The following is a 16,788-nucleotide window of genomic DNA, read 5'->3' on the forward strand; positions in this document are numbered from 1 at the left end:
TCCCATCCTTCCGTGGTCGATAAAATGAGGACCCAAATTTATTTATTTATTTATTTGTTTGTTTGTTTGTTTGTTTGTTTGTTTGTTCGATTTTTATGCCGCCCTTCTCCTTAGACTCAGGGCGGCTTACAACATGTTAGCAATAGCACTTTTTTTTAACAGAGCTAGGCTATTGCCCCCACAATCTGGGTCCTCATTTTACCCACCTCGGAAGGATGGAAGGCTGAGTCAACCTTGAGCCGGTGATGAGATTTGAACCGCTGACCTTCAGATCTACAAGTCAGCTTCAGTGGCCTGCAGTATAGCACTCTACCTGCTGCACCACCCCGGCTCATCATTGTTGTTGGGGACAATATACTGACTCTGTAAACCACTTAGAGAGGACTGTAAAGTCTCAGTGCTATTGCTATCAAATTGCAGAATATGTTCCTTCTTTCTAGGTTAAAGAAACTTCCCGGGGAGCACATAATTAGTGTAAAATATTGACCCTGTTTGTTCCCCCCCACAAAACATAGGTATTTTCAAAAGAGTATCAAGCTCATGTTTGTAAAGAACCCAAGTAAGGTCTGATAGGCACTTTGACATGTGCCAATCAAGAACTGTGTGGGCAAATGCCTCTCCCAATGACACATTTTGTGGCTTTTTTACAGCCCTGGCCAAAACAGCCATCCATGCAGGAGAAAGAGCCTGCAAACAGAGGCTGTGGAAGGGTCGCCATCCTTTGCAATAGCAGTCTACACGGTGAATAGAAGCTGGGCCCATCCCTCTCCATCAGCAACTCTTTCATTGATGAAGCACGGCAGAGCACATCCACCCCAAAAACTGTGTCCCAGAGAAGAGGAAAAACACTACTTTAAATCTGGAACGGCTGGGCTGGGAATGAGACAAAAACAACTTGATGAGGGAATGCCATTTGGAGGGGGGGGGGACCCCAAACCCAGTTAGCAGCAGATGTTCATGCCTTGGGTAGGTTGGTATGAGAGTAAACAGACTGAGGTATGCTCTCTATTCTCCTCCCAAACGTATCATTGTATTCTATACCACCTCAGACTATTTGTCCATCAAGCAGCAGCTCTCCAGAATTTCAACCAGATAATCTTTCCCATGACCTCTCTGAGCCTTTTTCTGAAACGGGAGAGCTCAGGAATTTAAACCGGGATTGTCTGCATGCAAACGGCTCTGCCCAAATGCAGCAGTCCTTCATGTCAGACTCATGGTCACTTCACCATCCTTCTAGTGTTGCTTGACCCTTGGTGGCTACTCTAAACAGGGCTCCTCAGGGAGAATTTTTTTAAAATTATTTATTTATTGATTTTGATTTGATTTGATTTGATTTGATTTGAATGCCGCCCCTCTCCGCAGACTCGGGGCGGCTAACACCAATAGTGAAACAACATATAACAAATCTAATATTTAAAATAGTTTAAAAGACCCTAATTTAAAAACCAAACATACCCACAAATATACCATGCATAAATTGTATAGGCCTAGGAGGGAAGAGAATATCTCAGTTCCCCAATGCCTGACGACAGAGGTGGGTTTTAAGGAGCTTACAAAAGGCAAGGAGGGTGGGGGCAATTCTGATCTCTGGGGGGAGTTGGTTCCAGAGGGTTGGGGCCGCCACAGAGAAGGCTCTTCCCCTGCTCTCAGATGATCTTGTTTACAATATCATCTCCTTTGGCTACAGAAAACACACCCAGCTCTTCGTCAATTGCCCCATGCCATGCTCTTCCCCCCCCTCTTTTTCAGCCCAATCGTGGATTTGAGATTCCAGTTTCTGCATCTCTCTAATCTCCGAGCCATGCAGTAAATTCTGCAATCCCCAAAACATAATCGCACATTTGTTCTGAGAATGGCGCTCAGTCAAAAGTTAACCAGAAGGGCTGAATAGAGAGCCACGGGGCTGAATAGAGAGCCACGGGGATGTTAGAGGGGTTGGGAAAGGAGGATGGGTAGGATTGCTGTACCTCAGTTCACCCAACAAATAGAGCTGTTGCTTTCTCCAGTGTGGACCAATATAACCAAGGTCAGAGTTTCTCCAATGGCAGGACAAAACTCATATTTGATCATGGAGATCCACTGACCGAACAAAGTTCACTAAAAAATAACCTAAGGTTCTTGCTTTCTCCTCACCCTAGACATAGCATATTCCATGTCTGCACATTCAAGCAAGACAAATCCAACCTTAAGTAGCATCTTCCAAGTAGGAGTTTCAGGACATTTTAACTTTGTGGCAAGAGGTTCCACTGTGTGACAGCAAAAACTGAGTAGTGTTGTCAAGTTCAAATGGGTTGGGGACCCTCAACAAACCCTCTCTAGAAGAATGTGTATGATGTGCCAAATCTAATAGCAGAGATGATCCTGCAGGTATATGTAACCCAAATTATGTGGGATATTAAAAACAACCAACACTTTGAATTAAGCACAGAAACAAATCAGTAACCTTATACTGCAACTACACCACCAGTCTTATATGACTCTCTATTTTCTACCAATGCCTAGTAGAAGAGCCACTACACTTAGAGCCAATTAAAGTTCATGATTTGTCTTCAGAGGTAGTCCAGAAAAAAATAACATTGAGGAACAGGCGGAAGAGCCACAACCTAAACAACAATCTGATAAAAGAAATCCGATTCCGGCACAGAAAAAGAATTTGAAGGGGAAAAAAATGTCTCAGAGAAGATCCACTCCAGTTCTCACAAAGATAAAGAAGGGGTGGAGATTAGTATATTTAGTCTTGCAACATTCCGTTAACCTTTTACTGTAATAAAGGTAATATTAGCATTCATAATTTTGGTTTCCTAGTAGTTGACATTCTATTACTCAAATATGTTGGAGGAAAAAAACCAGGAGAAAAGCGAACTACACACAGAGTTTTGAACTTACAAAAGTTGGGATATAAATCACACAAATAAATCAAATCACCAATCAAGTACCATCAGCAATCAAATCACCAGCCAACGCTGGGTAAAGCCTACCCAGACATGGTCTCTAACAGGAATCATAAGTCTAGGAGGAACCCAAATTGCAGATCGATTCCTTTGCTGGGAGTGGGATGTGTGATCCTATATATTCTGGGCAAATAACAAGTCCATCTTACAGTATTTCATCTGAGCTTGTTTTGACCTCTCCACGCACCGAGTCAGTTTTTTTTTTAACCTAGCCACAACACTAAAAGTGGAATTTGACTGATGCAGAATCAAATAGAATTGTTTTAAATGATTTAGATCAGGGGTCTCCAACCTTGGCACTTTAAGACTTGTAGAATTCAACTCCCAGAATTCCAGCAAAGCTGGCTGAGGAATTCTGGGAGTTGAAGTCCACAAGTCTCAAAGTTGCCAAGGTTGGAGACCTCTGATATAGAAACCTTTGCTTTTGCTGATTAAGCATTATCACCGAAGCCAATTACATCTGAATGGATGCATTAAAACGATTTGCAAATTGCTCAATTAGAGCAACCACTTTGTGGGATTTGCACACTACAAAAAAGTCAGGAACTATAAAAGAGCTGGGTTCACAGAACACGAAATATAACCAGGTTAAAATTAATCATGCTGAAGATGTTTTAGGAATACAGTGTTCCCTCGATTTTCGCGGGTTCGAACTTCGCGAATAGCCTATACCACGGTTTTTCAAAAAATATTAATTAAAAAATATTTCGTGGGTTTTTTTCTATACCACGTTTTTTCCCGCCCGATTACATCATATGTCATCGCCAAACTAATAATTTTTACAAATAAATAACAAAAAAATAATTATTGTTAATAAATAATTATGTTTATAAATATCAAGATCACTAAGTGTCTTATTCAATGGTGAGTACTAGTAATAATGGTGAGTAAATGGTTGTTAAGGGAATGGGAAATGGTAATTTAGGGGTTTAAAGTCTTAAGGGATGGCTTGTGATACTGTCCATAGCCACAAATGGTGTATTTACTTCCGCATCTCTATTTCGCGGAAATTCGACTTTCGCGGGTGGTCTCGGAACGCATCCCCTGCGAAAATCGAGGGAACACTGTACAGCGTTTAGATATGTAAGAGCTCTGGTTAAGCATGGCATGTGAACACAGCTGATAAGTGTTTCATTTAATTCACATTTGTTGTTCTTAGAAATTGCCTCAGGTTCCATGGTGCAAAAATAGTGAGGGATACCTAAAATAGTCTCTGGTGATAATTTTAAACTTTCCTCTCCCACACTGCCAGAGAGGAAATTCACACACGTGAATTAAATGAAACCCATAATTGGAAAACTGATAGTAATTACTAATTTGCCAGAAAACCTGGCAACCATCCCAAACTGCATAAGAGCACTGCAATGTGTGAGCTTGGATTCCACAAGCATTTTACCCAAACGGTTCAGAATTATTCAAAATATTTCCAAGTTATTAACTACTTGAAAATATTTCACCTATCCTACTATGTTTTAATCAGATATTCGTTTTCTTACAGAAAGAGTTACTAACGAGGGAAGGTTTATGTTGCAACCTCAATGCCACTGACAGAACACGAGACAAAGATACATAACTAATCTACTCTTTGTGCTACTTTAAAAAATAAAAATTGAACTATTAAACAGCATTGTATAGGACAGTCCTATGCCTCCACTGCGCACGATGCCCTAAGAATAAGTTCTCATGAATGAAACAGGACTTGGCATTTGAATAAAAAACAGATAGAAATGTATTCTTGGCCATTCTTTTGGTTTGTTTCTGGGCACGGTTATGGGAAGGGCAGGGATTTCAATCCAATTTCTGTTTTAAATAGGCATTTAAAGGCACGGTGGTCATGTGGATACCTTCCTTGTCCAGGAAGGCAATAGCAGCCATTTGTCTGGCTTCTATCCAAAGCTATCTACAGCAGTGTTTCCCAACCTTGGCAACTTGAAGGTATCTGGACTTCAACTCCCAGAATTCCCCAGCCAGCATTTGGGGGGCAGTTTCTGTGTTGCTCTCCCTGCTAGCTGCAAAATCTCAAACGAAAGAGCCTGGATCTAGCGCCCTCTGGAGAAGGCATCTGGAGCCCCCCCCCTCCCCAAGAGGGCTTCTTTTGCATTGGCGCATAGGGATGGTTTGCCCCCTCTCCCCCCTCCCGCCTCTTCTCAACTGGGGTACCCTCCTTCCCCTTCTTCTGAATCCCGCCAGCGCTCCTTCCTCACCGAGAGCCCTGGGTTGCGTGTGCACTCTCCTCGGCCTGAGCCTTCTCAGGCTGCCCTTCCTGTTCACCCCTGGATAAAGCGCCAGGGATCTGGGAACAGGATACGCCAATCGGCAGGATATACACTTATAGCCGCAGTCAGCACAATGCTGGGGGGGAGAGTGGAGCGGAGGGGGGGGGGGAAGAAGGCTGCCAGCCCAGGCAAACCGCTCTCTGGAGGGGGGCTTTGCATGCAGACAACACCACTCCACTGCCTCAGGGGAAGCTCAACCCCCCAATCTCTTTCTCTTTCCAGCTAGTCTCTCCCCACCTCTTTCTCTCATTATTATTATTATTATTTTTAAAAAGAAAGGTGTGGCGGCCACACAGTTTCAGAGAATGCAATCTAGCTTAGCAGGGAGCCGTGCCCCATCCCGTGGTCGCAAGCCCCATCTGAGCCGTGCATGGGATACAGAGGGAAAGGGGAAAAGGCCTGGGCTGGCTGGGATCTCTTTGGCCATCCGTTTCCTGTCTCTGCAGTGACAACCCATCGGGATAACATTCTTCTTCGTAGTTTCCCCCACCCTTGACACCAAGCTCCCCTGGCCCCATCCTCTCTCTCTCTCTCTCTCCCCCCCCCCTTCCTCACCATTTTTCCCTTTAAAGTGACAGGCCCTTGGAAATAAATCGCCAGGTTTTGAGACCTAGACGTTCCTAATTAGGGGCTCTTAAAGAGGCAGTGATTAATGTGAGTCCTGACTAAGGCCAGGGCAAAGACGTGCCTAAGCAGTTGGAAGTAAAAGCAACAGCCGCTGAGAGGCACTCTGTCTCTGAAAGGGCCGGGTGTTTGACAGCCCTCTTAAAGGGGCAGCAGAGCATTCTCATTCGGCCTCCAAGGGATGCCGGTTTGTTTGTGGCTCCTCCATGATTTTTTTTGGGGGGGGAAGTATTATTTCCCTCCCACCCACTCCCTTCTCCCTCTCCATTATGGAATATCAATATGAGTTGTTGCTTTCTTAGCTCCTCCCACCCCACCCAGAGGGGGTGGTGTAAATTGCCATTATCAACAATTGTTTCTGAAAATCCACATGTGTCTTTTCAGTTTGCAGCATTTTTGTTCAAGGGAACATGCAGTTGAAAGCAGCGCTACTGTCGAAGAAAAATACGTTATGGGGTAACCAGATACAAAAAGCAGATGGCTGCACAGGAGGAACCAAAGATCCCTGGGAAAGATTTGTGTGAATTCTCTTAGGTGCGTCTATGACATGGCTTTTGCTAATAAGCATAAAAATTGGGCAGGGTGAGCTACTGCCCGGACCGAGGGGCGGGGGGGAACGCAATGGGGTAGCAAAAATGAAGCTCCACCCCAGAGCATCCAGTTTGCACTGAAAGATGTTGAAAGAAAATGCAGGGCGTCCTGCATAAACCAGGCCCACAGTGTGGTAGTAAAATTTTTGGTAGCCCTTCCCTGAAATTGTGTATCCTATGCTTTTGAGTAAAGTAATGCTGGACAGCAGGGTAACCTGCAGGAGAACCAGATGCACAAGATGTTATTTAAAATAATATGATTTTAGGACTGGGAATACATGGAATCAATGGGTACCTCTAATTACATCTGTATATGTGTGCACATAGATATGGTTTGCTGTTGGACACGCTTGGTTCTGCCATATTGTGTTAAATAGTTTATGTCCATGTCCTGAAGGAACATAAAAAAATATGCTTAGGCACTATCAATAAATTAAATGAATACTTATGAAATATCTAACAAAGGGACATATGAAGCAATTAGGTAAGTATAGTCCATATACAGAGAGTCTTCAAGTGACAACAATAGAAACATAGAAACATAGAAGACTGATGGCAGAAAAAGACCTCATGATCCATCTAGTCTGTCCTTATAGTATTTCCTGTATTTTTATCTTAGGATGGATATATGTTTATCCCAGATATGTTTAAATTCAGTTACTGTGGATTTACCAACCACGTTTGCTGGAAGTTTGTTCCAAGGATCTACTACTCTTTCAGTAAATAAATTTAGTGACTGTTCAAAGATATAACAACACTGAAAAAAAACCCCTGACATTTGTCACACTTATGACTGTTGCAGCTTCTGCATGGTCATGTCATCAAAATTCACATGCTTGGCAATTGACTCAAATTTATGAAGATTTTGCAGTGTCCCAGATTCACTTAACAGTCCTGTTACTGACTTAACAAGTGCAGTGATTTGCTCAACAACTATGGCAGGAAAGGTCATATAAAGGGGCAAAACTTACTTAACAGCTTTTTCATTTAGCAATAGAAATTTGGGGCTCAACTGTGATCATGGGTCAAGGACTAATCTGTACCTAAAGGTTCCTAAAGCCGATGTGTGGTCAGGTCAAATAATGCATAGTGATTACTCTAAGGCAGTTATTTCTCAACCTTGGTGACTTTAAGACGTGTGGACTTCAACTCCCAGAATTCTCCAGGCAGCATGCTGGCTGGAGAATTCTGGGAGTTGAAGTCCACATGTCTTAAAGTCACCAAGGTTGAGAAACTCTGTTCTAAAAATCCATATCCTCCCTGCTTTTTTCTTTCTTTGTTGCTCCATCCCAGTCTCCTTTGCCATTATTTATGATTTTCCAATCTGCAAGTTTCCAACTGGCTTCTGGTCAGTCATAGTAGCAATAGCACTTAGTCTTATATACCACAGTGCTTTACAGGCCTCTCTAAAAGCAGTTTACAGAGTCAGCATATTAGCCTCAATAATCTGGGTCCTCATTTTACCGACCACAGAATGATGGAAGAGTGAGTCAACCTTGAGCCAGTGAGACTCGAACTGCTGGCAGCCTGCGGAAGTAGCCTGCAGTACTGCATTCTAACCACTGTTCCACCATGGCTCTATAGACAGCTCTATAGGTAGGAAAATGGATGTTGGAACTGGAGGAACCATTAGTCTGAGGAATAGCAGCGGTTTAACTTTCTATTTTCCTATCTATAGAGCCGTGATGGTGCAATGGGAAGAATGCGGTATTGCAGGCTACTTCTATTGACTGCCAGCTGCCAGCAGTTCAGCAGTTTGATTCAGACTGGCTCAAGGTTGACTCAATCTTCCACCTTTTCGAGGTCGGTAAAATGAGGACCCCGATTGTTGGGGACAATAGGCTGATTCTGTAAATTGCTTAGAGAGGGCTGTAAAGCACTAAATGTCATTGCTATTGCTATCTTGGTCTCTTCTATGCTGTATTTGACTCTAAGCTTTTAGATTTCCCTTTCAAAAGCCATTTCTTTCACAAGTAGAAATATGCAGTAGCTTTATAACGAAGAAAGGTAAATATACATGTCCCAGGATAATGTTGCAGGATCCAATCTGGGTTGGTCACCGGGACCCGAGGTTTTGTCTTCCATGATTTCGGACACATGTTGGAGCCCATATTCAGTTATATATTTCCAAGGTAATTACTTGCAGTTAGCCTTGCTATATCTCAGGATTTTTTTCAGCTTACACCTACATTGTGTGCACCTTATCAATATTTAATAGGGGAGATAGATAGATAGATAGATAGATAGATAGATAGATAGATAGATAGATAGATAGATAGATAGACAGACAGACAGACAGACAGACAGACAGACAGACAGACAGACAGACAGACAGACAGACAGACAGGTAGATAGGGGGGGAAGGAAGGAAGGAAGGAAGGAAGGAAGGAAGGAAGGAAGGAAGGAAGGAAGGAAGGAAGGAAGGAAGACAGGAATAATTCTTTATTGGCCAAGTCTTCCCCAAACTGGCTGGTTCTTTGTGGTCTCTACAAATTCTGAGGTTTGAGGTTTTACTGATATGGAAGTTACAAGATCCTGCAAAAATGGATTTACCATTCAAACTCTCATGGAAGGACTCACCTTCTTTGGACATGCCAACCTCAAAGCACTTCTGTAGGCGACAATACTGGCAGCGGTTGCGAGTAACCTTGTTAATCTGACAGTTCTTGTCTCGGTGGCAGGTGTAGACCATGTTTTTCTGAATACTTCGGCGAAAGAAGCCCTAAAATCATAGAGAGAAGAGTTACAAGTGAGCAGGAGGCTTGGGGTGGAAGGCTGGGCATGGACGCAGTTTACAGCAATGCTCTCAAGCAAGACTCTTTCCTAATGCTCAAGCAGTCCTAAATCATGGCTTGCTTTAAGCATGTTCACCTGAATGAACTGAATATAGTAGTTGATTGGGTCCTTACAAAGTGTAAATGTGGTTTATCAACCCTAATGACTGCATTCAAGCAGAACACTCTCCCCAAATCAAGCCACATTCAGGTCTAGTCCAACAGGGGCAACCAGTCACTGTTTCACTGGGGGACTCCTCTTTATAGAAGCTTATTTAGTGCAAGATAAAGGCATCCTCTGGATATTTTAAACTACAGTGCCCACAATGCCTTTTATTTGGCTTGGCTCATTGGAACGTTGGAATGTTGTACTTCAGCAACTCTTGAAAGAAACATCTTGTTTCTTACCAACAAAGCCTTATGTCTCACTATTTGATTAAAGCTTGGGATCTGAATTATGATCTGCAACATTGCGACCAGCTGTCTCGTGGTAGGCCAGGTTAGAAACATAGAAACATAGAAGTCTGATGGCAGAAAAAGACCTCATGGTCCATCTAGTCTGCCCTTATACTATTTTCTGTATTTTATCTTAGGATGGATATATGTTTATCCCAGGCATGTTTAAATTCAGTTACTGTGGATTTATCTACCACGTCTGGAAGTTTGTTCCAAGGATCTACTACTCTTTCAGTAAAATAATATTTTCTCATGTTGCTTTTGATCTTTCCCCCAACTAACATGGTTATCAGCCATCCTTGCTTCGTACTGTCTTCTCCCACACACATCATCTCCACAATGTGCTCAGGCAGGAGAAACCTCTGCCAGGGTGTGATGCTACATGGCCCTTTTATAAGGCAGCAATTTCCTTCATTCAAGTCCTTCCGTATAATTCATAATGCAACTCCAGTGGCTCTAAACAGAATGAATAAATACTGGAGTTCACGAGCAAATGTAGACCAAGGTTTTTGAACAGCGCTGGTTTGCTGAGCACTGGAGCTAGAAAGCATGAATCCAGGAAGTTCAGAATCCAATATTCAGAATTCTTTAACTATGACACATAATTGGGTGAGTTTAGGCAAGCTACCTTCCCTTGGCTCTATCTGCAGTACCGGGATGATCATACCACACAGCCTGTTTTAGAGAAGCACTACAAAATATTACTGAAAGAATATTACAGACTATTAGAGATGCTAATTATAAGGATCCTAGAGACTCTGCTTGGAAACTGATCAGTGCAAACTGTTCCAACAACAAGAAGAGAAATATAATTATGCTGTTCCTAGACTACCAGTGTGATGTAGTGGTTAAAGCATCAGACTAAAAACAGGGAGATGGTGAATTGTAATTCCACCTTACGCACAAAAGCCAGCTGAGTGACTTTGGGGCAGTCACTCTCTCTCAACTCTGGGAATGAAGCAAGGAGCAAACCAGCTCTGAAATCTTGCCAAGAAAACTGCAGGGCTAGTCCAGGCAATTGCCAGGAATCAGCACTAATTTGAAGGTATATAAGCAAAAGTAGTGCCAATACTCCAAAGTAAAATCCAACACATCTGGGAGGACATCCAGTTTCTGCCTGGAATTATGCAGATATGTTAAGTGCACCCTTACAATCCAGCTACTGACCTCAGAAACCCTTGGCTGCTCAGAAAATCTGGGTGGCCTTCAACAGCTCTGCTCTCTGATACTATTCAAAGGCCTTGTAGATTTCTGTGCCGAAAATGTAGGTGGAATTTTCTGCAGCAAACAAACCTCGGATCCCACCAGTGGACCGAAGGATGCAAATCAGCGTACGTTTGCTTGTTTTGCACATTTTGTCTTGCTTGCATAATCTGCTTTGGGTGTTGGCACGCGGCAACTTGGAATTCCCTGCTGTAACATTCTTTGCCAGAGGAAGGAGGTCTGGATGAAGTAGCCAACCACACCCTCCTAGCTGAACAGAGGCAGGAGTTCATGATGCCTGCCTGAACTCAGGATGTGTACTATGGAGGCAATTTATTTATTTATTTATTGGATTTGCATGCCACCCCTCTCTGTAGACTCGGGGCAGCTAACAACAATAATAAAAACAGCATGTAAATCCAATACTACAACAACTAAAAAAACCCTTATTTTAAAACCTATCATACCTACAAGCAAACATACCAAGCATAAATTGTAAAGGCCTAGGGGGAAAGAGTATCTCAGTTCCCCCATGCCTGACGGCAGAGGTGGGTTTTAAGGAGCTTATGAAAGGCGAGGAGGATGGGGGCAATTCTAATCTCCGGGGGGAGTTGGTTCCAGAGGGTCGGGGCCGCCCCAGAGAAGGCTCTTCCCATGGGCCCCGCCAAATGACATTGTTTAGTTGACAGGATCCGGAGAAGGCCCACTCTGTGCGACCTGACTGGTTGCTGGGATTCGTGCAGCAGAAGGCGGTCCCTGAGATAATCTGGTCCGGTGCCATGGAGGGCTTTATAGGTCATAACCAACACTTTGAATTGTGACCGGAAACTGATCGGCAACCAATGCAGACTGCGGAGTGTTGGAGTAATATGAGCATATTTGGGAAAGCCCATGATTGCTCTCGCAGCTGCATTCTGCACGATCTGAAGTTTCCGAACTTTCTTCAAAGGTAGCCCCATGTAGAGAGCGTTACAGTAGTCGAGCCTCAAGGTGATGAGGTCATGAGTGACTGTGAGCAGTGACTCCCGGTCCAAATAGGGCCGCAACTGGTGCACCAGGCGAACCTGGGCAAACGCCCCCTCGCCAATGTGAGCTGTGGATCGAGGAGGACACCCAAGTTGCGGACCCTCTCAGAGGGGGTCAGTAATTCCCCCCCCCCCAGGGTAATGGACGGACAGATGGAATTGTCTTTGGGAGGCAAAACCCACAGCCACTCCATCTTATCAGGGTTGAGTTTGAGTCTGTTGACACCTATCCAGGCCCCAACAGCCTCCAGACACTGGCACATCACTTCCACTGCTTCACTGACTGGGAAATGGGAATCCTCCATCCTCAGAAACTGGAAAGAAAATGGTGGTCTAGGATCTTCTTTTTCACTTACCTTGCAGCCTTCGCAGGAACTGACCCCGTAATGGTAGCCAGAGGACTTGTCGTTGCAGACAAAACAAGGCTTGTAGACCCGTGGCGGTGGGGGTGGAGAAGGGGAGCTGGGCACCATCTCTTCGGAACTTGTACTCTGAGTCTCCACCGCTGTAGAGGGGAAACAAGAAGACATGAAGGATTTAGATTTTCTACGGACGCGTGTCAGAAAAAACACAAATAAGTAACAAAGCATTTTTTAAAAAAAAAATTCCTAATGAGAAAAATAGATAAAAATCAAAATGACCTAGTCCAACCCTTAAGGGGAACATAAAAGGACAATGAAAGAGAACGGAAGAATTAAAACTTGGAAGATGTCGTGTTACAGACACGGTTCAATCTCTTATCTTTCTTTTAGCACATGGAGCATTCAGTTGCATTTAATAATAATTAATAATAATAATAAAAATTTATTGGATTTGTATGCCGGCCCTCTCCGCAGACTCGGGGCGGCTAACAACAATGATAAAAACAGCATGTGACAATCCAATAATAAAACAACTAAAAACCCTTATTATAAAACCAAACATACACACAGACATACCATGCATAACTTGTAATGGCCTAGGGGGAAGGAATATCTCAACTCCCCCATGCCTGGCGGTATAAATGAGTCTTGAGTAGTTTACGAAAGAAAGGGAGGGTGGGGGCAATTCTAATCTCCGGGGGGAGTTGGTTCCAGAGGGCTGGGGCCACCACAGAGAAGGCTCTTCTCCTGGGGCCTGCCAAACGACATTGTTTAGTCGACAGGACCCGGAGAAGGCCAACTCTGTGGGACCTTATCGGTCGCTGGGATTCGTGCGGTAGCAGGTGGTTCCGGAGGTAGTCTGGTTCAAAGCCATGTAGGGCTTTAAAGGTCATGACCAACACTTTGAATTGTGACTGGAAACTGATCGGCAGCCAATGCAGGCCACGGAGTGTTGAGGAAACATGGGCGAATCTCTCGCGGCTGCGTTCTGCACGATCTGAAGTTTCAGAACACTTTTCAAAGGTAGCCCCATGTAGATTTGTCTCTGTTTGGCCAGAAAGCATGGCAATGTAGTAAAGATGAGTGCAGGAAGTCCTCGACTTTCAACAGTTCATTTAGTGACTTCTCAAAGTTACAAGGACACTAAAAAAAAGTGTCTTAATTACTGGTTTTAAATTTATAAGAAAAAATTCTTATAGTTACAATCTTTGCAGCATCCCCATGATCATGTGATCAAAATTCAGATGCTTCATATTTATGAGACTTGCTGTGTCCCAAAGTCTTGTGATCCCCTTTGGTGATCTTCTGACAAGCAAAATCAATGGGGAAGCCAGATTCACTTAACTGGGTTACTAACTTAACAACATCAGTGATTCACTTAACAACTGAATCTGGAACGGTCGTAAGATGGGGCAAAACTCACTTAACAAATATAATAAATATCTCACTTAACAAATAAACTTTGGTCTCAGCTGTGGTCATAACTCAAGGACTAGCTGCATTAATAGGATCCTGTGACAAAAGGGATACTCTTCTCAAATCTATCTGGATGTATTTAATAATGGATGTTGGCATGAAAGTCCAACATTTACCTATAAATGTTATGATACTCCTGATGAAATATTTGAGCTGGCAGGTGGATTCTTCCATGAAAATGTCAACCCAAGGTTCAGCTACTGCCCAAAAGCCCAGTTTGATGCTTGAAATAATTAGAAAGTAATTGAAAATAAAAATACTAATAATACTAATATAAATAATACTGTACTCCTATGCAAATCTACAGAGACATCATAGTTTTGAATATTGTGTAACTTTAATCTCTACAGCTTAAGAAGGCTTTTACAGAACAAAAGTAGTGACAAAATGGAGTAACTAAAATGATTAAAAGATTGTGTTAGTTCCACTTCAAGAAAAATATGGCAGTAGATGAGACTCTTCAATTTCAAATATAGAGAGGCTGGGAGACATGCATATAATAAAGTCGTATCAAATAAAGTATAGCATAGATAACATGGAGGGAGAGAATTTTTTCTTATAAATTTAAAATTTAGTGCACCACACTGAAATGAAATGCAGAAATCAGGATCAGCTGGAAAAAAATTGTGTTTTTTAATACATCACCTAGTTAAACAATATTATCTGCTGCCAGGAGCTGTGGCGACAATTTGGCCCATTTTAAGAAGGAATTGGACAAGATCATGGAAGATTAAGTTAAATGCCTAGAGAGACTGTGAAATACTCCTGAACAACAGGCAGGTTCATTGGTCGATATGAAACAAGGGTGGAATCTAAATTTGTAAGCTTCCCAAATGCATTCAATTGGCCACTGCATAACGACAGTAATTACAGGTTGTCCTCGACTTACAACAGTTCATTTAGTGACCATTCAAAGTTACAACGGCAGTGAAAAAAAGTGAGTCATATCTGTTTTTCCATACTTATGTAGCATACTCATGATCAAAATTCAGACACTTGGCAACTAACTCATATTTATGAAGGTTTCAGAGTCCCGGGGTCAGGGGGATCCCCTTTTGGGAATCAATGAGAAAGCCAGATTCACTTAACAAACGTGTTACCAACTTAACAACAGCAATGAATCACTTAACAATTCTGGCAAGAAAGACGATAAAATGGGACAAAATGAAGAAGTATCTCACTTAGTAACAAAAATGCTGGGCTCAATTGTGGTTGTAAGTTGAGGACTACCTATAATATTCCACAATTATATAAGGAAATTTCATCTCTGCCATTCTATCTTCAGGAAATCAAGGCAATTAACAATGTTGTTAGCCGCCCCGAGTCTACGGAGAGGGGCGGCATACAAATCCAATAAAATCAATAAAATCAATATGTGTGTCTCATGTGACTGCTCATTCCCTGAGCCCACAAACTCCGCAACCACTGTATCTTTTAGCCTAATTTGTTGTATGATACCTGGCTGCTTGGGTAATTTACACTTCAGCAAGTGTAAATAGTGTGAATATGCCGGCAGTTATAGAATCTGAGTCTTCAAATGGCCATAGCAAGTTAACTTTATATGGCTATTTTACTAAAACAAATAAAAAAAACCCAACCCCATTCTGAATAATTCAGAAAACAGATCTCCCCACATTTCAGGTCTATCCCATTTTGTTTCCTCTATAATCGTCCGCAGGGAAGGAGAGAAATATTGAAAAGAGTTTGCTCCTGCCTACTAAGTCATAAGCCATGGATTTCTAACCAAATGGTCGAGTTCATACATTACACTAAACTAATATTGACCCAATCGTGTGCCTTTTTGATTTATTCTTTTGCTTCATGCAGAAAACCCAACCCCAGTGGAGTCTCAATGTTCTTTTGGCATTCGGGCCATTCTCATTTCAATGTACAGATGAAAAAAAGGGAAGATGAATTAACATCACTTGCTAAAGGCCACATGGAGGCTGAAACCTGTCTGGAATTTCAATATTCCTGGACCACATTCAGCATTTTAGGGCAGGAGAGCATAAATACATTTCAGGAAGAAATCAACCAATACTGGGAGGGCGGGGGGTGTTGTGTTAAATGATTTGTCCAGACTTAGAAGGAGTTAGGATAGCAGATGCAAAGAAGCTGGTTCGAGTTTGGGTCATCTTTATTAGAACGAAAAGCCTAACTCACATTACTTCTGTATGATGAAGTTCCCTGGGATAAAACAGATGTTTCAAAGATTTTTTTATCCCTCAAAAGTCCATGCCTCTTGCCCTCCTCATGACCCACGACGCCTGGACAGAGCTCTTTCAGCCCAAACTGCATTTTTCCACCTGCATTTCCCCACCACCACCCCCCAAGCGCCCCCCAACCCAGGCAAAGCATAAAACTGTTTGCAATTCTAGCTTTCAACAGAGACTGAATTTCCTGTGTCAAGGCCCTTAAATGCCACATTCCAGGACAAACAGGTTGGAATTGTTACCAGAGCCTTGTAACATAATCCTTTTCCTTGGGGGAGGGAAGAAATGAGCAAAGCCTGTCCCAAAAGAGACAGGGGAGGAACAGCCTTTCCCAGCCTGGAACCCTCCAAATCTGGATGGATGGACGCTGAAGCCCCAGTTCATCGGGAGGGTATCTGATTTGGCTGGTGGGAGGGGGGGGTTCTCTTTTTTTTTAATAAATCCCAACTAATCTATTTCTTTCCAAAGTCCTGCACAGAAAATGGTTTCCTGCCCCCTGGATAGTGGTGCCCTTTCCCCTTGCCAAATATGAATTAAAGGTAATCTAGGACAGCTGTATTTATAAAAACAAAACATACTTCCCCAATTATAAGCCTTTGATTAATCAGGTTCTCCGTTAAATATTAACTGCACTCCTCCTCCTTTTCTATGCAATTTTGCATAACTATTCAACCTACCGGATTTCAGCTTCTCGCCTACTGGTAGCCTTAGACTTACGACTCTAACTGAGCCCAAAATTTGGGTTGCCAAGTGAGACATTGGTTAAGTGAGTTTTGTTAAGTCAATCTGGCTCCCCCTTTGACTTTGCTTGTCACAGGGTCGCAAAATGACCACAGGG

The 16,788-nt window shown here is 42.8% G+C and overlaps 1 protein-coding gene across 4 annotated transcripts in view; it reads right to left on the reverse strand.

The window, feature by feature from the left end:
• The window catches only part of RARG (retinoic acid receptor gamma), a 220,565-nt gene that overhangs the window by 18,986 nt on the left and 184,791 nt on the right, over nt 1–16,788 (reverse strand). For all 4 annotated transcript variants that reach the window (XM_070740881.1, XM_070740879.1, XM_070740882.1 and 1 more), the window contains 2 exons: nt 12,256–12,404; nt 9,022–9,163 (listed from right to left, as the gene is read on the reverse strand). In XM_070740881.1, coding sequence (XP_070596982.1) covers nt 9,022–9,163; nt 12,256–12,404 — 291 coding nt within the window. The remainder of the gene's footprint in view (nt 1–9,021; nt 9,164–12,255; nt 12,405–16,788) is intronic.

The sequence above is a fragment of the Erythrolamprus reginae genome, chromosome 2, assembly GCF_031021105.1.
Source record: "Erythrolamprus reginae isolate rEryReg1 chromosome 2, rEryReg1.hap1, whole genome shotgun sequence".
Classification (NCBI taxonomy): domain Eukaryota; kingdom Metazoa; phylum Chordata; class Lepidosauria; order Squamata; family Dipsadidae; genus Erythrolamprus; species Erythrolamprus reginae.